General features: G+C 41.3%; 1 protein-coding gene across 1 annotated transcript; it reads right to left on the reverse strand.

Moving 5' to 3' along the window:
• Positions 1-256: 256 nt before the first annotated feature.
• On the reverse strand, positions 257-27,958 carry lancl2 (LanC lantibiotic synthetase component C-like 2 (bacterial)). The gene is made up of 10 exons (XM_076761362.1): positions 27,440-27,958; positions 26,240-26,444; positions 20,907-21,024; positions 20,604-20,811; positions 19,790-19,937; positions 13,192-13,338; positions 8,346-8,528; positions 5,782-5,958; positions 4,693-4,765; positions 257-3,355 (listed from the first exon to the last, which is right to left on the reverse strand). The coding sequence occupies exons 2-10, from the start codon at positions 26,402-26,404 to the stop codon at positions 3,279-3,281; spliced, it is 1,296 nt and encodes a 431-aa protein (XP_076617477.1). The 5' UTR covers positions 26,405-26,444; positions 27,440-27,958; the 3' UTR covers positions 257-3,278.

Genomic DNA, 27,958 nt, shown 5'->3' on the forward strand with positions numbered 1-27,958 from the left:
GGTCTAAGATTCTACAGTCATGCTGGCTGTAGGTTGGCACAACAGTACTCTAGAAGCTAACATGCTGGTGTTTAACAGTTAGAATGTTTCACACAGTCACCGCGTTAGCTTAGCGTATTAGCATGCTAACACTTACTAATTAGCTCAAAGCAGAGTTGAGGCTGATGTTTCTGCAGTGGTCACCAATCATGACTTTTTAAGAGAAATGTTTTTCAGTCATAGCATTCAAAGAAAATCTAAATGATAAGACCGAGTATTACTTATTAAGTACATACATTTATTGACATTTATATCACATTTTTGTCACTTCTTCCCAGCTGTATATAACAAGAATTCTAATACAATTCATTGTGACCTGGACAGAGATAATCAGAAGAAAACTGAAGAATGGATTAACGGAGGAAACTTAAGACTTCTTGAGAGACTTCTGAGGCTTTTTTTTTTTTTTTTTTTTTTTTAAATCTTTACAAGACTTCCAAAAATCTGTGCTCATGGCATTAAGAATTGAGACACAAATATAATCCCATAGACTTGAAAGATATCCCCAACTTCTCCTCGTTTACAATCCAAACTAAACACAAGTGACCATATTTCTAGAAAAGACAATATATTAAGCAGGTTTATGTGAGATAATAATAATAGAAATTACAACAAATTACAAACAAGACGTACAGGAACTCTTTTCATTCTTTATTTCCAACAATATCAAACCTTACATGATTTTTTTGTAAGCACTGACCAGCCAAAAGCAACTTAAGAAGAACAATGAACATGTCTTACTTGTCACTGCTGCTGCTGTCACTGAAGCTCAGGACTTTAATGAGGAAAAAGAAACACACATTCATATCTTCACACAATTAGGCTGACAGCAAACCACATACATACACACACAGGGACAAAGGTCAAACACTCCTCACCGCTGGGATCAGGATACAAATCACTACCAGACACAATGGACACAACCAGTGACCCTGGGCACACGAGTGACATTACACTCATGCAAAAACATTCATGATCTCTGCAAGAGAATGAGGCATTTATGGGCATTCATGTGCTGTCGGAATTTACTGGAAAAACTGGATGCTTTTACCACCTGTTATTATTTAATCTCCATGTCGGTCCCACACTGACAGCTACCGTGAGTTGTATTCTAGCTTTGCATAAAATTGACATGCTGAGCTCTGACTGAAGTAAATCATGTCAGCTACCTAATATGAAGTCTGCAAACAGCATAATGCTGAAAATCATTCCTCACTTCTCAGTTTCAATTAGTTTTGAGGGTCTTGTCAGAAAAAAATGTCATTTTTTGTGTGCTTGTTGTGGATCTAATCATATCTGTTCGTAACATACATTTATAAACAGAGGGGACTTTAAGAAAAAACTTAAAACAATGCTTCACATAATAAACATTCAGCATTTTAAGCATTAATATACTTGTACATTTTTCATACATGCTTAAAATTAATAAACCTTTTCCTGTGCAAAACAAACTGCCCAGTTACTGAAACGTTATAAGCATATTCTGTTGTTTCAGTGGCTTTCAATTTCAATTAGCTTTCAGCTTTCTGCAAAACAACAGACCCTAAATGATGATGACCTTAAGGATAAGAAGAAATGTGAATGTGTTTTGATGCATTTGCTTATTCAGCAAATGGTTGGATTACTTCAAATGAATATTTCTTATTCAGAAAAAAGACCTTTTTATGCGTAGCTCTGATAGGTTACTGAAGCTAGATGATGCCTGAACCTAAATAGCAGCAACACCCTGTCCTGGTTCCATTTCTGACATGAGTGCACAGGTTATAGGGGAAGAGAGGAACCAAAGTGAGGAAATAAAAAAGGATTAGTGCATGCTGTGGTAGGGAAAATTTAAGGGCAGAAGCAACATTCAAATTATAATTAGAAAAATTTCAAAAACTTCAAATATACTCCCCTCATTTATCAAGGAATTGCTGAAACTTGTGACTGCATGGTTAACAGTTGGCATTTATTTTTATTTAAAGTCATACTGAGGCTTCAGGTGACTCAGAAGATAATGAAAATAACATGAAGACTAAGATAGTGAGATCCAGCTTGACAGCACAATGGAGCCTCCCAAATACTGTTATAGCTGCTGTAATAAAGGTTGTAACTAATAACGGATTGATACAGTCGCTAACACTATAGATTTGTTAGAAAACAGGCAAACAAAGGTTTTCTATCAATGTTGGAAGGCAACATGACACACCACATCGCCTCCAAACACTCACTCCCTGATGGAAGTCAACTACTGCCATGAAACGCCCACCCAGAGGCTACGTCCAAAAACGGTTTCATTGTCCTTTGAAAAATGGAAAACTATGCACACTAGCTGTAGTATCACTATAGTTTATGTAGCTTTACACTAAAACTGAAGAGAAATTAAATTCAGCTTCAACTTCACAGCTGGTTAGCTTGACAAAAATCTGGTGATCTTAAAACTCGTACTAAGCTTGTTAATTAGTTACGAAATGAAAGATGATAGAAACCTTTACTCACTATGTGACCATGGAAACTGAAACAGCACACCTACACATACAGGAAGAGGAAAGCACTACATTAACAGGATATGAGGCACCAAGAACCAAGTACAGTGAGCATGCAGAGGCATAGAAATACCAAAATAGCTTTAGTTCACTTCACACACATACACATCCACACACAAACACACCCTCTTTCTTGGCCTAGGTGCTACGCTATGAAAGGCTGAGGGCGTACAGTGTGTTCTTCTGTGTCCATGCCAGCTGGCAATAAATTGTAATGGGTGATGAGGAGACATGCGGTCCATGTCTTCAACCCAACACACTGGAGGATGATAGGGGACCTTAGAGCTTACGGACTCACTTCCTTTGACAGTGTCCTTACGATCGGCCCCACAGAATGGAAATGTGCATCTTCAAGAAGGGAAATATCCATCCACATCGTCCTCTTCAGTCCACCTGCTGCTTGTATTTCACTGGATCAACAACATTCAACCCTTAGCTTTGTCATGAAACAGTCCTTCCTTTATGTTCTTGTATTTGTTTTCAATTTCATAAACCAAACCATGTTTACTCCAACAAACATTCAGTTGCACCCAATGTGCTCAGCTCCAGCCTGATCTTCATCTTCAGTCCAATTTGCTCACTCCGTCATGACCAATGTTGAAAGCTGTATCACAAGTAGACCCTTGTCCAGCATTTGAGCAAAGACTCCATTTAACTTGCAGAACGGTTTGTCCCTGTCCCTCTTCATCATCCTCAGTCCCATCAGTTGGTAGGTCAAAGCTCAAAGGCGGGGAAACAGGAGGCTTCAGGGTATGCTATCTCTGATAGGTAGAAGATGGCCCCTGCCATACCTGAGAGGAGGAACACATCCATTACTGCCAGCCACAGATGTCACTGTCCATCAGTCAGCTTTCAACTTTTTAGTTTCCTGCATTGAAGGCACTGAAGACATTTTTTGGGGAAAAAAAAGGATTGCAGACGAAGGATGGAAACCGTTCTAAACATGTAACTGACACAAACTCTGGATTTCTCAGCAAATCACAGTATGTTCAATCAGAGACACTTCTCTAGCAAATGACCATTTGTAGCAGCCTTTGTAGTTCAAACTTAGCATACTTACAGTACACACACTAGTGGTTGCTAAGTTTAAATAGATGCACCACACAAGCTAGTTCTTACTTAGGTATTAGTTACTGAGTATTTTCACACCTACTGGCAGCATCAGTGTATGACTGCTGTGCATCTGCCCAAACCAGCTGACAACGCTCTCTTGCGAGTGCATGAGCTGTTTTGGAGTGAAGATAAGATGTAATGTGAAACATGGGCCACACTTGATTGAATCACAGATATTTCTTGATGCATTAACACAGACATTATGCAGTCATACCTACATCACCCCATATGTTTCCTACTTCACCTACTTTACTCATTATTAACGTCAATACTAGCTAAGAGCTTCGTCTTTGAGGATTCAGAATCCGAGCAGCAACAAGGATTTTGAATCAGGCACACACAGTTAAGGTTACACCACACTGAGTGTGTGCATTAGTGGACGTTGGGTTAATGCAGACAGTTCACTGTAACTTGGCCATATAATGAAATTCACATCAAATTTCAGGTTGACACATGATGAAATTTAAGACTATGTGGATGTGACAGTTACAGTTGAGACCATAATAATAGAGAGGAGGAGGAGGTGGTGGTGGTGGAGGAAGCTGTGGCACCAAATGTGCTGGCATGAGCCAATCAGCAGAGTAGTGAGAAATGTAAAAAAAAAAGCTGTCCATATCAACGTAAGTGGATGTTATGAGCTACTCTCCATGAATACACATTTCAGTCCTCCTATTTAAGAAGCAAGTCATTACTTTGATGAGACCTCTGCTTCTGTGCAGTTAGGGGTTGACTTCTGCCCAAACAAGCTTTTCTGCTCTGTTTTGCTGCCAGCCGTGTCCTTGATTCCCTCATTACAGCTCAGAGAAAGGCCACTTTAACGTCGCACTGAATTCCACAGAATGCTGTATAATTGGCCTTTGATGGAAGAACAGGTAGCAGCAACAGACTTAATGCTCACAACTTAAATTACAGAGCTGCCATTACATCTATTCAAAGGATGCAGCTCCTGCAAGGGAAGAAATATGTCAAAGCAGTTTTTAGTCATTCCAGTGGAAAGTTAAACAATATTGGATACCTTCAAAGAGAGAGTAGGGTCTGTCTGGGATGCGACAGCCGTGGGTCCCATAGGCCAAACACCACTCAGCAAACTGGAGAAAGTTAATAATAACGGGTTTATAGACATTCATGCAAAGTTCATCTGCACATGCCTGACAAGATCAAGTCAATACTTGATTAAATGAGTGTTACCAACAACATTAGCCATTGTTCTGAGGATAACCTGATACTTACCTGCTCCATTACTGAAAGTCCTTTCATAGAATAAATTCACACTTAGTTTGTGTGAAGGCTGTTCAGTCTCAACTGAAAACTATGAAATATCTTTGCCTTAAAAAAAAAATCATGTGAACTCTGATGAAGGTTCATGACATCATGACAGCAGATTATAAGAACTTTACATAGAAAACCTATGTAGCTCATTATTTTTAACCAGCCCCACCCTCTTCTATCATTTTATTATTTATCATCAATTTTTATGAATACTTCTGCCAAAATGTTAAACACTGCTGCCTCAAAAGAGTACCTCACTGATTCAGCTGTGCACTTCAATAACATTCAGACTCATGACGAACAGTTTAAATAAAAGAGATAATGTATTTATTATTCCATACATCCTTCTTCATGTCAAAACCTGGTGCCTACATTATCTACAATCAACTCGACTGCCAACAGCACGGTAGGAGTCCTGGGTTATGCTAGTAGCCCATAATGTATCCTTGCATCTCTGGCCTCTACAGTATACAGACTTTGATGAGTAAAATTTTTGCCCTTTATGAAGCTGATGCAAAACTAACTGCAAATTACAAGTTTTACATCAAAATAATTTGCTGGTCATTTTCTTTCATCTTTTATAATTTTGTCATGACTACTGATGCTAATTGTGGAGAAAGCAGAATAAAAAGTGAGATAAGGCAACACTATCTTTCTTCTGATTGTATTCGTTTTTGTTACGGGCAGCATCTCGCTGGTGCATACAACTGATGGAATCAAACCAAATTTTACTCTGTAATGTCACATTTTCAAGGCTGGCCCAAAATTGTTCATTTGTAGTCAAGTCAGTATCTAGAATCTTGTTTTTTGTGGTATGTACTCCTCTTGTTCTTACCTTACAGACGCGGTACAGATATTTCTTCTCCTTGGTGAGCTTGTAAAGGGACAGGAAGGCGTAGCCGTTGCCGGCAGTGCCGTGGCAGATGCCGTAGCCTTTTCTGAGCAGGCCCCGGTGCCAGATCACCTCAGCACATTCTGCAGCATCCTTCAAGTACTTCTCTTCTTTAAACACCTGGCAAGCCACCAAGAAGCCAAATGATTAGTCAGAGTTGGGACAACAGAGGAGCAAATGACAAACACTGTTAGTGAGGTGAGGCAGTCAGGTGTATCAGGTGGGTCAGTTCAACTGGACACTCCTTCAGCATTCTGGAAATGCATGATGCTGTGGAAAAACTTGAGCTTGTCCTTATCATCTTTTGTAATTTTGCCCACTTTGGACAAAGAAGTCGCCTGTTAAGCTTAAACATTGTTGCTATATAGTCTGCTGTTTGATACAGTGTCAGATCAATATCCCATATCAGCATTGGTGCATCTCTCTTTTTGGCAACACACCAATCAATACCAGCACAACCAAAAAACAATCAAGCTGTACAATAAACAAAATCTTGCTGACAGGCTGGTTGGTGTGTCGTATCTTTCCCTGGAGAACAGATAAAAGTTGAACCCACATAAGAGACTAAATGTGCCCACATGCCCAGACCTCATTAGTGTGTAATACATCTAATCCAGAGCTGACAGATGATCTGTCAAACATGTATGAAGCTGATGAGACAAACACAGACACAGTGTGAACATAGTTTGTCTGATTAGATGTGATCATTGAAGCCATCCTCTCACAGCAGCATGAGGTCCCCACTGGCTTCAAACAGGAAGGAGTGCTTTGAAAAGCAGACGCCTGTGTTCACGGAGCTGCTGTGGAATGTAGACAAAGGTAAAGTGATGGGTAACAAATTGTATACAAATGCCACGTTTTGGCCCAACATCAACTTACTCACTGACTTAAGGGTAATTAGTGAGAGCTGATATGATCTGCCCCCAGTGAAAGCGACAGGCAGCGCTAGCTAAAAATGACAGGCTGAATGCTGTGTACACTGTTTTTAGTGATGAGGACAAAGAACAGATTTGTTAGCACAGGAGCTCAGTGATTTTGCCTACCGTTATGTCAGAACAGAGTCAGAGCTCTTTGTTATTCTCAGACAACAGCAACAAACAGACGGCATCTGAACGACCTGCACCATACACTGCAGGTTATTCACTTACACTAATCACAGTGCCTCATTAAGGAAATGGTTAGGAATAAGCCATGATTAAAACGCAAATTCTTATGATGTCATGTCATCCTGCACTTGTGAGTGTAACTATGAAGTCCAACCAGAGCACTTTGGTTCCCAGAGAATGACCCCTAATACAATAATAAAACAAGTGGAATAACACACTACTATACTGCTATATTCAGTAAGAAATCCTCTCCTCCAATTCTGGACCTGAGTAACTTCATTGTAATAATGTCAACCTGGAAACGTGTGCTTGTATTTTGTGAGCATGCAGTTGTGTCATTGCTGTTTCTGTGTGTTTTTAGTCAGGGCTGTTCAGATGGAAACTGTGGGTCTTGATGTATTTAAGCTTGATTGGTAAATATCAGAACCTCAATGACAAGATGAGAGAAAAACAATGACTCTTCACTCACCTGTTTCAAAGTGAACAAAAGACCATTTCATGGCACCTTTAACTTTCAGAACACAAGCTTTGTGTTGCATCGCAATATTCAGACCACTTCCTGTTATTAGCAGTTTGTAACTTCTCTCTATAATAACAGATCTCAATTATTATTGGTCAAGGAAACAATCAGTGTATGATAAAGCTTATGTTTTCTGAAACTGATCCCATCATGGAAAATAAATCCCTGTTTGGCGGAGAAGAAACTGATTCACAGCAGCTTAATGGAACACAACATATACACTCCTGCTACAGCTGACCTGAAATGATCACTAACAAAATACATGCAGTCATTTAAATGCTCTTCTTGTGACAACAAATGGAAGATAAGTTCTGCTGATAGTAAGCCAGTGATAAGCAATCGTGTCTCCCATTGTGCTTTGTTCTCTGTGTGGTGCCAAAGAGTCTCTGCATTAGTGATAGGAGGGCCACTGCCAGAATAGCAGCACATTAGCTGCCAAACGGCTCCCTAATGCGCCAAAAAAAGAAGAAATCTGCCAACAATGCATTACTGCAGAAAGTGTGTGTGTGTGTGTGTGTGTGTGCATGTATGCACAGCCGGGCATTTAAAATGAAGGACAGCTTGTGTTTCGTCAGGAGGGAAGTATTCATTTCCCATCTTTGTCTTAATCCTCTCTCAGGTTCATCCGTGACCAGATGAAGGGCTTGTTTAGTCATATAAAATAACCACTTTTACAAGTGTTCTCTTGAAAATGGAAACATAATCCACATTTCATCGTACACAGCATATGTAACACAATACACTGTGCATGCAGAGCAGATCCATGCCACAAGGTGCCAGTGTTGTTCACGTGTTTGAGGCAGACAGGGTGGTTTCATAAAGCAAAAGCTTTAGTTTGGTCAGTTCAGACAATACTGATGTTCTACATAAAGCAGTCTCACCTTATACGCCATGATGAGCATATGGATGACACCAGGGGCCCCGTGGCACCAGTGAACCAGGCGGTCACTCTCGTTACTCAGAGATGATGGGAAGTTCCCCGAGCGAAACTTCTTGTGGCGGACGTAGTCGATGCTGGGACGAACCATGTCTGACAGAATGTCCGGATGGACCTTTGCTCCTGGCTGAAGAGAGACAGAGTTCAGTTTAAGTTCTACTGGTCAACTACGTCTTCATGAATACGATTCTAATTTGGCTACATGACACATTTTTCGGCCATTTAATGCAGTTAATGCAGTTTGGGGCTGAAAAGAAGTGAGAAAGATGCAGTCAGGAGATAGAAGAGCAAGAACTTGAGAATGAGAGTTTAGCAGTTGATAATGTTTGCATGATGAAACTCATAATGTAATAACGTTATTGCTGTAGGCCTTCAACAGGCAACCTGAGCTGCCCATGAGTAATGCCCATATTCAAATATCCCACCCCCTTCCTCTCTATGATGGTCACCTTTTCACTGTGTCTTCAAGTATAGCTCTTCAGAAACGCTTTTGATACGACTTCTGAGGGCACTGTAAAAGCAGTAGGTTTGATTGAGCAGAACCCAAAGTGACTGTCTTGCATTCTGGTTGCAGCAGGATTTCAAGTCTCCAACACGAAGCAAATGTCCAGTGAAGTGTTTCAGAACCAGTGTGGCATTTTTTATGTTTAACAAGCAAACTGAATACACTACACTACGGCTCATTTATCATAGGGTCATATCTATACATATATACACTATACTGTATATAGGCATTTGTAGACATTCACGAGTGACTCTCGCACGTTGCTCACCACTCACATGTCTAGGAAAACACTGCAGCAGGGCGAGAGCTGGAACACAACTTAGGTGTGTCCAGTGGATATCCTGGTGGCCGAGAGGTTTAAGACACTGACCACGTAATCGCAACATTCCTGATTCAAGTGTTTCCTGTCAGCTTTCTACTGCATTCTCTTATGAAGGCACAAAAATCGCAGCATTAGCGAGTCCCAATGAAAACAACAACCAGCCCAGTCTGTGGCTAATTAGCCAAGAAGGACAACGTAAAACAGAGCAGGGACCTAACTAGTACTCTTACAGATGTGATGCCTTTGAGTGAAGAAAGACGGGTTCTTAAAGTTAATTAACTGAATTACACTTGAAGTGGGGGATTTTGTCATTGTATTTTGGTAATTTAATGGTTTGCCTCCAAAGAATGGGTGACAGCCGCTGCTCAGCGTCAGCCTCTCGTTCACCAAGCTAACCCAGAAGCAGAAAGAGGTGGGCAAGGGCAGAGAGGCAGCCAGGAAAACAGAGTGCAGCAGCAGGATAATTTAGCTTCTAACTCTGTCAATTAAGGATTTATTTCAACCAAACCAGAGCTGGTGATTGTTGGAACAGTGGAAAGACTAACCAAGATGCTAGGTGAGTATTATTTTGTTTCTGTTGAGGTTAAATGAAGTGTGTCTGACAATGAGTTAACAAGGCAGTTAAGCTGGTCTCAGATCAGTCAAAGAGAGAAACCTGGATTCAGAAGGTGCATGGTTGTATTTTTCTGCTTAATGAGAAAAGAGGGGTAAGGACATTTTTTAGGTTTATTTTGTTTATTTATTAGACTAATAAATAAATGTAGCGAACTGCCTACCTCCCTCTCCTCTCACAAACAATAATCCCTCTGAGCTCCCTTACAGCAAGATGTGCCTGATTTTAGTAGATCATACCTTTTCTATGGATGTCAGTTTTAGAACCAGGACAAAGGCCAAAATATGGCCTGCAAGAGACCAGGTAAGCCCTGATTTTAGCTGAACTGATTCACAGAAATGTCCTTTGTTACATTATAACACATCTTAAAATGGTGAATATAGCAGTCAATGGTAGTAAGAATCAGAACAGTCAACAAAATAGGTTTTTCACAAGAGGTCCTTGAGCACAGTCATGAATGTGCAGAAAGGAATGAATGAGATTACCTGCAGGCAAATAGATACACAAACACAACCAAAGGCATGATCCCCTCCTCACTTACTCCTGGCGGACATAACAAAATGGTCTAAATGGACTCAACACACAGCCAGAAATTGATGCAGAGATGAATTATTAATTTCCAGGAAAGAGTTCAGTATGTTATTCAGCACATCAACAAATGGGAGGAAGACACAACGCAGTAAACTGTGGACTGATTTCAATCACGAATTTGAATTCATTTAAGTGGCACTATTTTGACTGTTCTACATAGTACCAAACTATTATTATTATTATTATTATTATTATTATTATTATTATTATTATTATTATTATTATTATCTTCATCTCCATGCTCATTGCCATGCTCTCTGATGAAACAAATGAAAAATAATTAAATGGCAGGTTAAACTCACTTCTCCCCCAAAGATACTGTACATGTAACATGTTGGTGCTGTTCACCTGAGATCCAATTTCTAGCTGTTAACAATAAACCTAACAGCACTTGAAGGTGCAGTAACCCCAGAATGCAGGCGAACTGAAATCCATTTCATACTCATTTGCATGCAACCGTTTGATCAAATCTCAGAGAAGAACTGATTTAGCTAAGCTGCCAACAGCTCTTGTGTGATGTGAGGCTGTGGGAGTTAGCAGCTCTTCCACTGGCTCTCAGCCCAGGACAGTAAGACTCTACACCAGACATTAGAGCAACATTACACCACTGACCTACTGATTAATATTTCTTGCTGCACTGAGTCCTGGCATGAGTCCACTACTCAAAACATAGCTATGTTCCCAAATATGACAAGACTTTAATGACTGAAATGGTCTTTGTGGCTAACATCTAAGCATCAATACATCTTAAACCTATTTTGACACATCACCATAAATGAAACAGACCATTGCAGAGAGGATCTAACCTCTAGCTTTACTGCAACAAGGTTTATGGGAAATGTAGACCTAATTCTGACAACAGCCAGTATCAATATTGTAGCAGTCAATATATAAGTCTACTCAGGGTTTCTCAAATCCAAATCTTGGTCTGCATCTGGACTGAACAGTAAGAGAATCTGGACCCAGCCCATAACTCAGTGATCAACAGCTGGCCAGATCCGGCCGGAGGCTATCAATGAATTCAGAAAATGGAGGCATCTAAAGTTTCTCAAAAGTGGAAAAGGCCCAGTCTGTTCTGAGAGTGAGTGTTGATTAGTTTGCCAACCGCTGTCTGTAATTCATAGTTGACCCATTCCATAGATTCATTCTCCAACTCAGCCCCTTCTATTTTGCGGATGCACCAGCGAACTGCACTGCTCCATGGCTGGACCTTCCCCGCAGTCGACAACAGCGCTTTGGATGGACTATGGGAGGTAACTTCAGAGTTGTCAGAGAAATCTCTGAGCTTGTGTATTAGACACAAAAGGCCTCACTTATTTCTGTTTGCCAAATGGTGTACCTACTCTTAATCATCTGAGTATTTTTGTTTGCTTCCTGGGATGCTGAAGAGGAGTTTTCAGTTGAGATAAGGACTCATTTATTGGTAAGCTGAGCTGTGGGTTTTATATTGAACAGTGACTGCCAAGTTATCATGGAATGTCCAAGTTCCACTTTCTGCTTAGAAAGGTCCTAGCCCTTGGACAAGTGTAGCTGAGGACTCCTGTCATACAGGCTACAATATGTTATCAAGTGTAACATTTTCTATTTTGAAATAAAATTTCTAGATCAATAAATTGTTAGTGATGTTGAATATACTGTGTAAATGGTGATCACTCACAGGGATCCTGTCCCACAAGAATTTGGTTTTAATGTGGCTTGTTTCCCTATTGTTGACATCATGGTGATGATAACCACTGGAGAGTGTTGTGTCACTGTTGCTGAATTCACAGACTAATGTCACACCAGAGAATTTGCTATGTAAAAGTGTCTCATTTACTCCAGGACACCATTTCTACATCGAGTGTAAATGCAGTTGTCAAAATGTCAGTCAGAAAGAATTATGGACTAACTGCCTGAGCCTTGTCTGCCTCTGTTTCATGCTGGCCCAATCACATGAGATGTGATGTTAATTAATTGATTAAATGTTATTTTGTTATCGCCTTATTTTGTTAACACCTAATATATTGAACAAATTCATCAACAATTGGAGATTGATTGAGCGGACGAGCATGAAAACATTTGCCAAAGCTGCAGAACTGTTACGATCTATGTCTTTGAGAGAGGCACACTATCCCCTCACTGCATCCTTACACAGGCAATTCAGGCTTTTTATGATCTTGTCACATCTCCACCCTCAATACAGCTGTGTCAACACCATGTTAAACATATTGTGATTTCTGCTGAGAATCCATCTCGACAGGCTTCAACTTATGTACTTGTGATCGATCAACAGTAGACTGGACTAATCAGCGTCCTATGAGGAACTACTGCCTGCTATGGCCGGATGTTGTTTTCATTTGAAAACAACAATGGTCGCTCCTAAAGAGACTGACGTTGATGCTGCTGCAGCATCAGTTATATCAAAACTGGAGACTATTTTTTCATTGAAAGAAGAGCAAAGAACAGAACTGAAGGCTTTTCTCAATGGAAAAGATATTTTGGCTCTTCTCCCGACTGGCTTTGGCAAGAGTTTTGCTCTCCTAGTAAGTCATATGGTTCCTTGATCTGACTGGTTGAAGTTAGCCTGTGATAGACAGTCATAGACAGATGGTTCATCCAATCATCTGCCAAGTTTTTTTTCTAAAGTGCTTGCCCTTTTCCAAACAGCTTCCATGGACTACTTCCCAGATGGTTCTCTCTAACAAACCATCTGGCGTGTCAGGTTAATAGATCACCGACAGCCAACCAGTGGACCCATTCAGCCTCTTGAACTGTCTTACCTGCATGAGCATGTAATAGATGCCAGCCATGCCATGGGCAGCACCAATGTACTGCTTCTTGTGCCATTCGTAGAGCAGAGGGCAGCGATCCATCTTCTTCTGTTCTGCTGACATATTCTTCCCCGATTCTACAATTGCTGTAACCACCTGCAGAGTGAAAAAGGAGAAAGAGTTGCAGAAGGTAAGTGACTGGTCTGACTGCATCCTGGCAGAAAGTTACTTTTCTTTCAGGGAACTGAATCCTGACAGCTTGCCAACTTTAATCTCATGTCCTCATGTCTAATGGGGAGAAAGTCCATTGAAAATTGACACAACCCAGAAGTGAATCTGCATCCTTTCAAATCTTTTATCAAATCTCATCAGGTTTAGCTTTCACATTTGCAAGTAAGAGTTAAATATAACTAAAACTCGAACTTAGATGATGTTTTGGTAACTGAGCCAGATTGCCAGATTAATGTCGACAACCTATAGATATAACCTGAAAATAAGATTTGCAGCAGAGGATATGAAGTGCTGACACATGGAAATAACAAATGTAGCCAACTGACACTCATTCTGATTCACAATCAAAAAATTGGTCATCTTACAATTTTGATGAACATAAGTTTAACTCACAGAATCCTTTTTCTAACTTTGGACTGAGTGTTTTTACTGCTTTTCAAAACAGTGCTTCCTTTTTTTCTGTCCATTTTATTGTACATGTGTACCATAAGTTTTATCTGTTTAACATCAGTGTATGTCTTCTTTTTTACTGTATGTTTTATTCTGTTCTTAGTTATGTGTCTTGCTCCTTGTAGCTGACTTACCCTTGTGTTTTATATATGTGAAATGTTTTTTAATGGATGGATTTAATGGAAGCCAAACTGCCTATAATATAGGACAATAAAGTCAATCTTAAACCTCTTGAAGAATTGTTTATGCCTTCGCTGAGCAGTTGACAGTATTAATGACGACAGGGAACATGGGGGAGAGAGGGGAATGAAATGCAACACAGGTACCCAGCCAGAATCAAACCAGGGATGTTATCATATTATGGTACATGTTTAACCACTGGGTCACTGAACTCTCCAGAAAGATGAGTGTATTCCTTCATGAACAATCTTTGGCGGAGCCAGTTTACAGCACGTACACAGCTGAAAGTTTTATTTACAGAATTAATATGAATCAGTTACAGGTGGTGGTGTTTGTTATTTTTGCTGGTAAAATCTTTGCAAACTGAAAACCAATGAGCCAGACATTTTGGTGAGAGATTTGCTGGTAGCAAGATAATTAATTTGCAGCATCAGTTTAACAAATCTGGGGATTTTGCCAGCCGGGAACAGGATCCAAAATAAAAACATCTATCAGAACCCATCCCTGACGTTAGGGCTGAGACTATTTTGTTGTTTCGTTCCCAATGTAAAATTTCATTAGAACATTAAGTGGCCTCATATGCCAACCTTGAAGACTGTCATTTAACAAAAACATAGCTGTCATCGTTGTCTTGCTGCTGGTTTCAACTACCCTCACTGTTGGGCTACCATTGGATGACGAAGTTGATGGCTCAGATTGAGAATTTTCAAAATACGTTTCCTGCTAGTTTGTGTGCTTCGACCACTTCACAGTCAACTTTTCATAACTCTGCATGTGTCATGCACTAATGAAAAAAAAAAACACTGTATGCTATTTACATAGTGTGCAGTGATATGTCATTCACTGACCATGATGTTGTGACATGAGGAAAGTGGCATGTGAGACAGATTTTGATGATGTAAGAAATGTCTAATGAGCTGCATATTCAGTTTTTTCTCACAGTTTTACCTGCATCTGCAATATCTAAATGTTGCACCCCATTCATATGACAAACTTCAGAAATCACTCTTCAGCTTTTTGATTTTGGATGATGAGGTTGATTACATCTCTGGATTAAATTAAATGATTGACTGAAGAAGATTTGAGAGATTTATAGTAGTATTAGACATGATTGTGGCACACCAGTCAATAATATTTACTGTATGTGCATTAATGGTACTGTTGAGAGATTTCCTTCTTCAGAGGGTTTTATAGTGTTGAACAGTGCAGAAACAACTCTTTCCAAAAGTCCTAAATAATCTGCTTTTGGTTAAGACTCTGGAAGTCTCTACAAGCACTTCAATTTCTCTTGATCTGAGCTCAGCTTTCAATATCATTCTAGCCCATGCTCTCTCTTTTTGCTTTTATTTTTACACCATTTTCAGAGTCCTTAGAGCCAGTATCTCATTTTTTTGCATTCACATGTTATCAGAAATATCGTCAGACACTAAGCAACATAATCCACTGTTAAACACAAAGATCTGAGCAATGGGATGCTGAAGTCTAGCATTCTATGCTTCCCAGCACTGTAAGATGAACTGTGTGACCTTTTCACTCCTCCACTTTTTAAATATACAGAATAAATATCCAAATTTCTCACTTGTCTCGGCTGCGGCTCGCCTTGTAATTTAGTACAAGACTGCTGGAAATGCCATACAAAACTAAGGACTAGTGTGTCTTGAAGCTGATATGGACATTAGAAAACAGCCCCTGAAGCATTTCAATATCTCACATCATGTGTGAACAGCTCAGTCATGCTGAGCATTAACATGTAAAAGAGCAAGAAAAGTCAAGACTATGAATATGTAAATGAAAGAATATACACAGTAAATCAAAGGCTTTAACCTAAAAAGGCTAACTTTGGACATAGTAGACTTCATTGACATTTGAAACGTAGTTAGGGCTAACTGAGCCCCACACATATGCATCACTGCCTCCCATAATGAAAGAACCAATATAGAAACAGAAGGCCAAGCAAGCCCTGAGAGGAGCAAATTAGCTGAGAAGGTCTACAGCTGAATACAATCATAGGGAAGCCAGAGATACAAACTTTTTCTCTACACGTAAAATATAAACATGTGCTGTGTGCTGTAGATATCCTCATTCCTTCAATTAAACCTGCTGACTTCTGCTATTTGACCCACAACTGTCAGGCTCGGGCTGGACTTGGTTATTATTACAGTTTTCATTTGTTAATAAATGTCTCCTTTCCCTCTCTCTGTCTGTGAATATCATCTACATCCATGTCTGTCCCTTGAGAGGTGGAAGTGTTTCCAATTTAGCTAGATCAGCTAACAGCCACTAATGGGTGAAATAAAGCAAAACTACAGCTTTGGGTCTTGTGCCTGGTTCAAGAGAACCACTCAATTGTGTGTATTACTGATAATTGTATTCTTAGAAATATGCTTGCCTTAGTTTCCTAATTTCTGAGTTATAACTAATTAGTCGATTGGGTGGGGGGTGCAGAGTGTATGTCTAGGGCACATATGTCAAACTCAAGGCCCGCGGGCTAAAACTGGCCCGCGATGGAATTATCTTTGGCCCGCATGATGATATCTAATTATTATTAGAGCTGGCCCGCCGGTATATTGCACACACCACAATGCACTGCCAGTGCGTTGGCACGTCAATCAAAGGCCCACGAGTGTGAGTCCCTGCCCCACTCATTCATCAGCAGCCTGATGGAGCTAGTTACCTGTGGTCAACTTTCAGCTACCCTCTCCCTGAAAAATGGCTAAACAGACAGTGGACTTTTAAAACAGGGGTTTTCAAGGCAGGTGAGAGGCAGAGTATGTGTTTGCGGATATGAAGGACAAAGCTGTTTGTCTTCTGTGTGGAGACAGTGTGGCTGTCATGAAAGAATATAATGTAAGAAGACACTATGAAGCGAAACACTGTGAGAGGTAAATTAGTCTGGAAAAGCTGCATAAAGAGCCAGAAGAAATGCATGCAACTGATTTTTCAATTATTTAATGATTAATGTTGTTTTATAGGCAGTAACTTATAGGCTGTGTTAGTTCTAGGTTCAGTATGTGCAATATGGTCATTTCAATCAGTTTTCAATAAACATCGAACCAGTCCGGCCCTTGACTTTTTTTTAATTTTGGCCCACTGTGTATTTGAGTTTGACACCCCTGGTCTAGGGGCTGAGGGTTCTGAGTCAGCAGTTTATGCAGTTTCCATGAAAGATACAGTGAGCAAAAAAGAAAGGAAAACAGTTCTGCAGCAGCAGCAGCAGCAGCCCAGCAGCAGCACTGCCTCCCTCATGACAGAGCAGATTTACAGCTGGCTTGTTCGGTCCCTTCACTCCTATACATCTAGACTCACCTATACTGCCACCCCTGACTCTCTTGGCCTCATATGCCCCTTCTCCACCCAAGCAAAGCTAATCTTTACAATGTACACTTCAGTGTGCAGAATAAACCAAAGCAACTTTCTTTTGAAACAACACTTTCATTTAAATGTATTCACACATGAATCCTCATGGACTTTCACATACATTCACTTGGAATCTCCTCCTGCGTCTTACCAAGGCAGGCACCACCCACCCAACCTCCACATTTTTCTGTTTCACACAACGCAAGCACAGAGGCACACACACACACACACACCACAATAAGCAATCAACTGTCTCTCTTGAAGGGAGATTATGTAATTTAGGGGAATTTATCTGTTTGCAGTGTAAATTAATCACTGTAAACAAACTAAAGCCTATGGGATTCAGCTCCAAGAGGATTGAACAGGCTGAATCAAATTTAAGAGCTATGGATATGATGGGACTACCCGATCCAAAACTAACTAACTTAAAAGTTAATCTTGTTAATGCGTGCAGAGTGAAACGCAGTGTTAAAACAAAATGTAAACCCGAGGACAGGAACGACAGGAACATGGAAACTCAGAGTTACTTGAAGGTTTGGTTTGCAGTGCTGTCAGTATATCCTAAAATAAGCAATCGCCTGAGCCTGGAAAGCAGTCTGCTGTCACGTGATGATTATAGTCCATCAGTTTTCCAGCACACTAGCATACTAGTCAGTCTGATTAATCCTGGTCATTTTACAAATGTTTATGTCCTAAGTCCTTAACCTGTTTAACTGACATGCAAGCATTAGACACATGGACACAAACGCCTTTTTATTTTCCTGTATTTTTCGAGCTGGCACAAACTGAAGATATTGTGTCTGGCTGCCACCCAAACAATCTGCCGGTGGAAAAACACTCCCTTCTAAAAAACATAACCCTCAGCTGAAACCTTCTTTTCAGCACTGTGTACTGCAAGCTGTCAGTCAGAGAAGACAAGCTCCTGCTCATAACCGCCCCCAGCACGAAACTATGGCTGAACAGACACACACACACTAAAACACCCTGAGAGAGTAGGAAGAAGGAAAAAACCAAGAGAGAAAATCTTGACATGAAGAAGAAAAGGAGAGACGAACACCAAAGTAAGAGTCCAGAGACAAGGAAGAAAACATCTCTCAACAGCACCCTGGAGCACAGCCACTGTGAGGTAAAGCACACTGCTGTGCTGCGCTGTGTGTAGTGGTGACAGGTGTGTGAGTACATGCGATGGAGAGAAGAACAGCAGTCCAGTGCTGCAGGAAAGGAGCTTTAAAGATTCACGTTTTAGTCATAGTAATACCTCTGTTCAACACTTCTGCTTCTGTGAGCCCAATGATGCTACCGACTCTCTCAGCCCTTCTGTTGCAGTGTGTTTGAGAGAGAGAGAGAGAGAGAGAGAGAGAGAGAGAGAGAGTGTGTGTGTGCGTGTGTTTTGACTTGGCACTTTACCAGAGGAGACAGTTGGTCGTGCAGTTTCTGCAGTGAATGTGTGTGAGCTTAAATATATAATCAAAATAGAGTGTGGAGGGATTATTGTTATTCACTTTTGTCCCAGCTCAAGGTCTGACAGGTATTACAGCAGCCTTACAGACAAAAATGTTGTCTATCATCTGAAGATATTTTCTGAGCACAGGTTCACCTCCTCTGCTATCGAGAGCAGAGGTGAAAATCATACCCTTTCTATGCAATGTATGACCATCAGCGCCTGGTCTGATGAGGTATACATGTACAGTATACAGTATACATCTCCCTATTAATCAGACTGAGAACTAGAAAATGCATTTTTAGTGCTATTTAAAACACAAACTCGTCACAAAAATCGGTACATGCAGAAATTCCAGCCAATAAGTGACAAGGAAATGCAGTACAGAATTGACAAAGACGTGTTTGAGGAAATTTGAGGCAGTGTCTCCACTACATAGTCTGTCCACCAGCCACTAAAGATGGTGCTAACTGTAGCCTTAGATGAAACTGAACTGTCGTCTTTGTTGAGTAAAACTAGACTAAAACTTCCAATGATCGAATCACAAAAACGGGAGTAAAACAAAAGAATAAAACTATTCAGGTGCCGAAACGAACCCTGTGGTGGTGTGTTTATGAAGTCTGGTCATTGTGGTCAACCCCTAACAGAGTGGCTAATAATAGCTGTCCATAGCTATTAATATGAGGTTGGGTTACTTTCAACATCACAGCCTGTCGTTGATTATGATTACGTCTGTCAGAGCAGTGCTAAGGATGAGTGTTCATATAGCTTTCTATGATGTCATGTCAATATGACAATTATTTAATACAAATATGAGATTAAAGAAATCCTGCTTTGAGAAAAATCACAGGATAGGACACAAATTAACCAAATAACCTGTTCAATGAACTTTTGGAAATCAGGTGTCAGAACATCTGTGTCTTGGGGGTGAATTTATGTGTGTCTCACCTTTGTAATGGTGCCTTCGTCCACGGTGTCAGCTCCCAGCTCTTTATTAATGTAGAGCAGAGCGTAAAGGTAGCCGGCCCGGCCGTACAGCAGCTCATCTGGCATGTCGGAGTCTGAACTCAGCACTGACCGCTGCAGCTGCAGGAGCCTGAGTGACACACACAAGCTGTGGTGTTAATTCAAGAATCACTGATCCTCAACCCTTAAGGTTACCATTAAAGACACAGAAAGACGGTTTGAAACACCATAACTCTTGGTTTCCCCCACACAGACTGTACTTCAGCAGCCCGCCACAAGCATATCATACGTCTGGAGATATTCCAGATTTTTCTAATTAACAATTAACAAAACCCATAAAAAAAACCAAAACCAACAATGAATGTGTGTATCCGAAGTTTGATTGGTCTTATTCATCTGTGCCATGGAGCTCCATTGTAGAGCTCTCAACATACTAAGCACAGGAACAGACATGTAGCTCAGATTAAGGACAACAAACACTAAACAAATTAAGGAAGGCAGAGAATAAAGAATAGTCAGTTCCATCCACGCTCCACCTCTGCCCATTTTTGGATGAGCCAGGAGTTCGGCAGAGTCAGGCACTGGCTGGAGCCACTGTCACTGAGCCTCACAATGGGGCTTCAGAAACCTATGGGTCACATCACAGAGACTGTGTCCATGTTTAATACAGTCTACGCAAACATGCTTGGGGCAACACAGATTTTGCTATTCACTTCAGAACACCATGTGGCTAACATTACATTCTACATGTTCAACAATTCCATCCACACAAACAGCCTCAGTCACACACACCCACCTGGACAGACAGTCATTGCTATCAGCAGTGTTGTTCAGTTTGTGATGGACCACCGCACCCACTGCAAGTGGCCCTGCATCACCACACAGGAATGTCACTTTTCGACCATTCAGGATCCTCATGGCCCTCTTCACATAGTCCAGCGCCCTCTGCAGGTGGGAGGCCTCCTGGGACACGCGGTGCAGCTGGAGGTACAGCAAGGCAATGCCTATAGTGAGGATAGCAGGTTGGGGTTAAGTCGTAAGTTGAATCTGGCAAATGGAATTGACATGTCTTCACAGTTTAACAGTCCTGGGGACAGACCTGTCCAGCCGGTGTAGGTGGAGAAATCATGGGGGTCGGCAGTCTTCAGGCCCTCCTCCATCTGCTGGAGGAGATCTTTAATCTTATTCTGGACTTTCTTCTGGAACACTGCACTCACCTGAGGAGGACAGAGAGCACATTAATCCACAACCATCATCTCAAATGGAAATATTTGCTGGTTCATTTGATTATTTACACCAAGTTAAAGACATGTGAAAATGGCTTCTGTGAAAAAATGCCTGTGTGGAGCAGCAGGAGCCAGCCAGATTCCCAAACAGAGATGCCAGACTGTAGCCTGGCTGGTAATGTCACCTGTACAGGTTAGACTACTGCCCTCCACAGCTGGCACCATACTGCTAATGACCTCATCTGATAAGCAACAAAGACTGTTTCATCTAATTAGGTCATGGGAACCCACGAGCATGAAAGTGCATCCTGTACTGTCATGTAGTGGAAGTAGTGGAAAGCCTAACTACTCCACAGTTATCTGCCAGTAGGTTATGACCAACACTTTTTATCGTTACGATTCATTTCAGGAAACACGCTATGTTAATTAGGTTATTTTCCACAAGGCTCAAGGCTCTATTTACCCTTTACAGATTTATCAGCTTAGGTCAGACCATGCTCCAAAGTCAGGTTTGATCATAGATATGGAGTTAATTGTCTACAGGCTCCATTCACATTCAGTGTACAGTGTGAAGAGTGTGAAAAGAAGAGCAGAGGAGTTTTCTGATTCAAAACAGCTGAAGAGATTTCAGTGAGTCTCTCCTACTAACCACCTCTTCAAACAGACACACAGGAGTGCACGAGGAAAGCAGGAGCTATTTGTTGTGGGTCAAGGTCCATTTACTCCTATCCACTGGCCTGAGAAATTAACAGGAACCACTTAGAGAATAGGCCTCTCAGCTCTGGCCAATCTCTGCTGCTGCCAGTGAAAGCCAGTCATGTGCAGGCTTGTTTTTCACAAGCTGGTACCATTCTGCATCACTATATTACTCAATGCATGATGGGATCTGCAATTAACAACTCCATTAGTGATGAATCAAAAAGCCAAAGGGTTCTCTTACGATACCATGAAACTAAGAAAAGCTGGCAAATGTTTGGTGTTCACACTTGACAAAAGATTTTAACAAAGAAATGTTGCAAATTGTCATCAGTTACTAAGTGACCGTCTACTAAACCCTTCCCCCTAACAGTGCTCGTCCAATCATAGCTCAGAAACAGGAACTAGGCACAACAGGCCGGTCGAGTTTTGGATTTTTCAAGATGTTAACCAGAAAAAGACAAGAGCATTCTACCTGATTTCTACGTTAACCTGCCAACATTTTCATTGCAAACAACATAATTGTTGTGAAAGGATTAGGAACAGCAGCTCAGTCATAGGTCAAATATTGTACTAAAACTTAATATTTTGCCAGACCATTTTATACTGTCAACCCTGAGAAAACGCTACCGTTTATAAACATACAGTACACGCTCTAGTCTGGACTCTGTTTCAAATCAGTTGCTTGTCAGTCAGAAAATCCCCTTTTTTTTCCCCCAATCCTGTCCTGACAGAACAGACAGTCGTAAAGGCTAAAACCCAAAGAGCCTGACCAGAGTCTGCCCTCTGTCCTCAAACAGGGAGGATTACGACCAAGCCTGCCTGTTTCCTCTGCTCTGAGTCACTGCCACTGTCATCCATGGATGAAGGGATCAATGGTGGAGGAGAGAGAACAAAGCAGAGGCAAAGTAAGAGGCAGGATTGTTTGACAAGAATACATGTTACTGTTTAGCATAACAATGGTGTGTTCAGAAAAGCCAAGGAGGAGAATGAGTACTACTACAGACGCACAAGGGTGGAAGCCTAAAGCTCTGCCTGCAGCCCCTACAGGACAATACTATACACAGTTTATACAATACACTATTTGTTGTTAGTACTATTGGAATATATCTTAAACAAATATGCTTAAGTGTTGGTTGGAACCAACATCACACTGACAGTTGTATTACTATTATTCTTAGAGCCTTAGAAGTAGTTGGGCTAAAAATACAAGGTGATATTCAGCACTGCATGAAAAACACAACCCTCTCATTCATCTGAATGGGAATGCTGCATTGGCTCAGCAGGGGGGTCAATGCAGGGTCAGGGTTCACCTGGGTCAAGATTTCCACAAAGCAGCATCATTCTGCAAGGCACTATCCTGGCCATTTCGGTGCATGCAAGCGCCCATTTGTGGTAGATGACTTTGTAATGAGAATTTCTACTGTTTGCCTCATGCTCGTTGCAACCAAAGATGAAACAGTTGCCCAGTGAGAACTTTCCAGAGTTGGAAAATCCTGATTCATAGCATTACAAAGTGCTGTACCTTAAAACTCATGGACCTGGCCAAACTAGCCTTCCTGGATCCCTTGCTGGAGCTTGATAGCTGGCAGTAATGTGTTACATGATATGCTAATTGTAATAATATTACTGAAATCATGTTAGTAAGGCACTACATTATTAGTTACCATGGAAATGTAATATATTACTGTGGTGGTCTTTCTTATTGCACACAGGGAGAACAGTATCTGACAGTAACATTCTCAGCTGTCAGGATGTATTCCCTCACAGTGATGGACAAATTTAGGGATAGCAGGTTAACAATCACAGGGCTTACCTGTTGGGCAGTATGAATTTGACAGAGGTATGAGCTTTCTTTCATATTGAACACAGAATCAACAGTATCTGACAGTAACTTTCTTAGCTGTCAGGATTTTTTTCCCCTGCTATAATGTTTTAAGACAAAGATAAAACCTAAAAACTTGTAGGATGATTTCTTTTTTACTTTTTCATTAAATTTCTAAAAAAATGGTACATACTGAGCTTCAGGGGAAAATATGATGAAATTGTGCAGGTATTGTGCCTTTTGAGAACAAATAAGCTCACATTTATGTGAATGAACACACATTTCTTCCAAAAGTCTACAATATTCATAATGAAAACTCTCCCACAAACTCCCACAAATGCCATTTTAAAAATATACAGTTACTAGACAATTGTGAAATTTGCCTTTCACTTGTAGAATACAACATTCTGCAGATGAAACTTGATAGAAGCTTTTGTTTTGAGCCTTAGTGCTATCTATCGTACCACAGGCGGAGCGAGCACAGCATCTCGGGGTGAGCTTTTAGTGAACGTGGGCTTCCTTCATCGTTTGGATGGGACCAGCATAAGGACAAACAGATCTCGACAGGGAAACATTTTTGGATATAACACAGGCATGCGCTGTGCAGAGATCACCGGTGATCGATTCTGCACGGGCCTGGCTCATCTCAAACAAACTGATTAATATCCTGTAGAGTGTGATGCACCATTATTTTCCAGTCCTGCGCATGTTTGAGATTAGAGAAAAGAACATCTGTTTTTCCCTATGTGCATGATGCAACCAGATTTCAAAATTAATTAAGATTGTGGTCTGCAGTCTGAGCCCGGTGTTTCTGTTTCATGAGTGACCCTGTTCACTGGTGACTTTCAGTCAACTGCATCTGTGGTTGTCATACTTACGATGTTGAAAACAGAAAGAGAATTGCGTAGCTGTCTCCATGAAAGCACCTGTGGTTAGTTTTTCATTACAATGTACCTGATTCGTCTTTGGAGTCTCGCTTGAGGAAACATGTCATACACTCATGTCGTGTTTTGAACACTGCTTGTTCTTACTGCAGTTGTTGAAAAGAGAAACAGAGTCTATCTGTAATAACGTTTCTGAATCCACATATTCCTCTTTGGAGCCTGTTGGAATAAACGTGTCATGTAGAGAACTATTCCGCCCTTTTAACGTAAAAAAAAAAAGAGAAAACCTTTATTATAACATTTAAACGTTTGCCTACACTGTGATAATGCAAGTTTATTAACAGACAAACTGAACTATGCAGCATCTGAGGGGAAAGGGACACTGGACAGGGACACCTCAGAGGCACTTGTGGATCATTGGGTAAGAGGCCTTTAAGGTTCTCTCCATGGAGAGTGCATTCTTTATTTTTAAAAATCGAATTTATCCATCTTCTTTTAGACTGCACACACTTAATGTTCACAGTGGTTTCACTGGGTGTGTAAAGCAAAGTCCAACATGGATGAGGACTTTCTGTGTCCAGCCTGCCCACCCCCTTAGTTCTTGTCTCCAACTGACACTGTGGTATCCTTCCTCCTCCTGGGTACCATCATCACCCAGGACCTCCAATGGGAGCAGAAGATGTTCTGCTCTACACCACCATCACTGAGTCCACCCTAACCTCCTCCATCACCATCTGGTATACTGCTGCAAGTGCTGGGACAAGAGCAGACTGCAGTGTCTCATCTGTTGTGCTGAGAAGGTGATCAGTCACCGCCTGCAGTGATGTTCTAGTTCTGATTCATATTCAAGGACAACTGGCCTGTTTTTCTTCTGAATGTGTGTGTGATGTGGCTGGCTTGTTTTTAGGAGATTGCAGGCTGTATGCTGTATGAGTTGTCTTATGCTATGGCTGAGGCTCAACGATGTGGTGCTAATGTCGCTCTGGAACAGTCTCCTTAATGGTATGAGTTTGAATCCCGTCAAAAATGTTTCTTCTTTTTTACGTTAAAAGGGCTGAAAAGTTCCTCTACGTGATACTTTTATCCCAGCATACTCTAAAGAGGAATATCTGGATTTAGAAACGTTCTTACATACAGGCATTCACAAAAGGAGCAACTTGCTCTGTTTCTGGTTTCAACCTATTCCATCACAACAACCAACGTTCAACACGCGACTGAGTGCGTGACATTTCCTCAGAGAAGAGTCGCGTGTGTTATAATGAAAAACTGACCATTCACGAGGACAGCTGCGCATTCTCTCTTCCTGTTTTCAACAGCGTAACTACGACAACCACAGACGCATTCGACCCACAGTCACCTGCTAACAGGGTCACTGGTTGAACCAACACCGGCCTGTAGCCCAATGGCTCTCTACAATGACGCTACAAATACAACACACTGTGCTTTAAACGCTACAAACAAAATGCACGGAGCCCTGAAATGATACGCAGTAACGTTCATCACCTTCAACAAGAAACAGAACTTTCCAATAGGTAGAAGAATCACCCTCAATGTCTACATTTGCGTTACGTTGCTAACGTTATGCTCGGTAAAGCTCAGTTTACCCCACTTACCACCATTCCCTTATAATGTAACAGATAACCTCGAATTAACCACTGCAGTAAATCAAATTTAGAACAAATAGTGATACATTTTAGTAAATACGACACAATTGCAAGTCTGGGCCAAGCTAACGTTAGCTCTAGTTTGTTACTACGTCAGTAGAAGTTATTAAAAATGCTTCAGCAGCAAAGCGTCTCACCTTTCCTTCCGCGTCAAACGGCTCATTGTAATCTCCGTCTGCTCCGGAGGTGGAGGTGAGGAGACCTTGGTCCCAGTCAGGGTACGGGTTTGGAAAAGAGCGCTCCTCCATCTCTGCTTCCGTGGCTGAGATCAGCTTCAGTCGCTTGGACATGTTATCTCCCATCGCTACGGCGGCTCGGCAGGGATAAAAATCCCCAGGCACACTGTACGGCCATTAGAGTGGAAATAAGCAATCGCGTGTCAGAAAATTCATTTTTATCTTTACACCACAGCAAAAAGTGACACGAATTACTAGTATGGAAATGGAATGGTCAGGAAATGTATCTTTATGTGTTTGAAGTCACAATGCATCAGCATACTTTGTATGTACTCCTCATTATTCAAAAGAACGACAGAACAGAATTTCAAACATATGAAGAAAAAGAAATCGAGCCCGGCTGCAGAGTAACTGTAGATGTGGGCTAAAGAATCGCGTGGCAGCAAAATGACAAAATAGCCCATACTTTAATTTTAAGCAGAATATAACTCATCCAGTTTTATTGCACCATTGACTATACTTTACATTTTACATTCGAAGTCAGCATTTCTCATCTAATCTGTGTTGTCTCTCAGGATATTCATGTTTATATGAGGGGAAAGAAGCACAATAACTCACGAAAATTTGTCTGTCCAGGATCTTCTTGTTATTTCACCATCAAATGTCTTTGATTGTGGTTCCTAAATTTGGACTAAAAACTGGGGTGCTTAATTGCCTAAAGGAAATCCGGAAAGAAAAAGTTTGCTCTGATAAAACTTTGAAATAAATTACTGACAAATTAAAAACAGCGATTGGGCGAGGTTATCACCTATGGGCAAAACTTTAGCTAATGAATGTCACCTTGAGTAGGCTCAGCTTTCCACACAGGCCCTGACAATGGTACATGTATGAATAAAATATATATATATATGCAAAGCATTTGAAATGCTAATGGAAATTATCACCACCTCCTTTGTTTTTGGTCGCTTATGCAAAAGAAAAATGTGAAGGTAAAGTAAGGTAAAGCAATGAAATGCATGCATGTCAAAATGCCTCCATGGAAATAGAGAACAATTGTTGCTGCGCTGATTGCTGTAAACTGGATCTTTGTAGCAGCCCCAGCTACAATTAATAATCCACTGCAGGTAGGCTAATGACAGGTGGAGCCAGAATCAGGCTTACCAAAAGGCAATATGGTCAGCAGGCTCTCCGATCAGCAGTCTGTATGGTGGCCGGTCTCCTCGGAGCTTGTGTGTCTGTGGCTGATCCTGGTGGGTGTTTGCGGCAGCCTCCAGCCTCCAGCCTCCCAGCAGCGTCTCTCAGCCTCCAGCCTCTCCTGTTTCCCGGTGAATGGAAAGTGGAAGCCGCAGTCAGAGCATGCAGGCGGTCCAGTCAGCCATGTGTCACCGCATCACCGTGTTTCTCTGTGTCTCTGCCTCCTCTGCACCCTCCCCGCTCCTCTCCGAGCGCACCGAACCATCACACTGCTGCTGATGCTGCTTGGCAAATCAGAAATTCCCCTCTCCACCTCCGCCCCGGCTTGAAAGACAGACCCGTGTACGCTCTGTGCAGACCACAGGCTGCGAGAGGTCCTAAACCCCCACTCCCCAGCCTCCCCCACCACCACCCGCCTGTAAGAGCCAGCGGGCTACCCGTCAGTACCCAGCAGCCCAGCCCAGGCAGCTGACTTCAAATGTGAAT

The sequence above is a fragment of the Chaetodon auriga genome, chromosome 21 (genome assembly GCF_051107435.1).
Source record: "Chaetodon auriga isolate fChaAug3 chromosome 21, fChaAug3.hap1, whole genome shotgun sequence".
Lineage (NCBI taxonomy): Eukaryota > Metazoa > Chordata > Actinopteri > Chaetodontiformes > Chaetodontidae > Chaetodon > Chaetodon auriga.

Coding starts and splice junctions, on each gene's coding strand:
- lancl2 (XM_076761362.1), bottom strand. CDS start 26,404: ATGGGAGATAACATGTCCAAGCGACTGAAGCTGATCTCAGCCACGGAA. Junction 20,812..20,906: donor CACCTACACCGGCTGGACAG/GTCTGTCCCCAG, acceptor TCCTCACTATAG/GCATTGCCTTGCTGTACCTC. Junction 13,339..19,789: donor ACGAAGGCACCATTACAAAG/GTGAGACACACA, acceptor TTCACTCTGCAG/GTGGTTACAGCAATTGTAGA.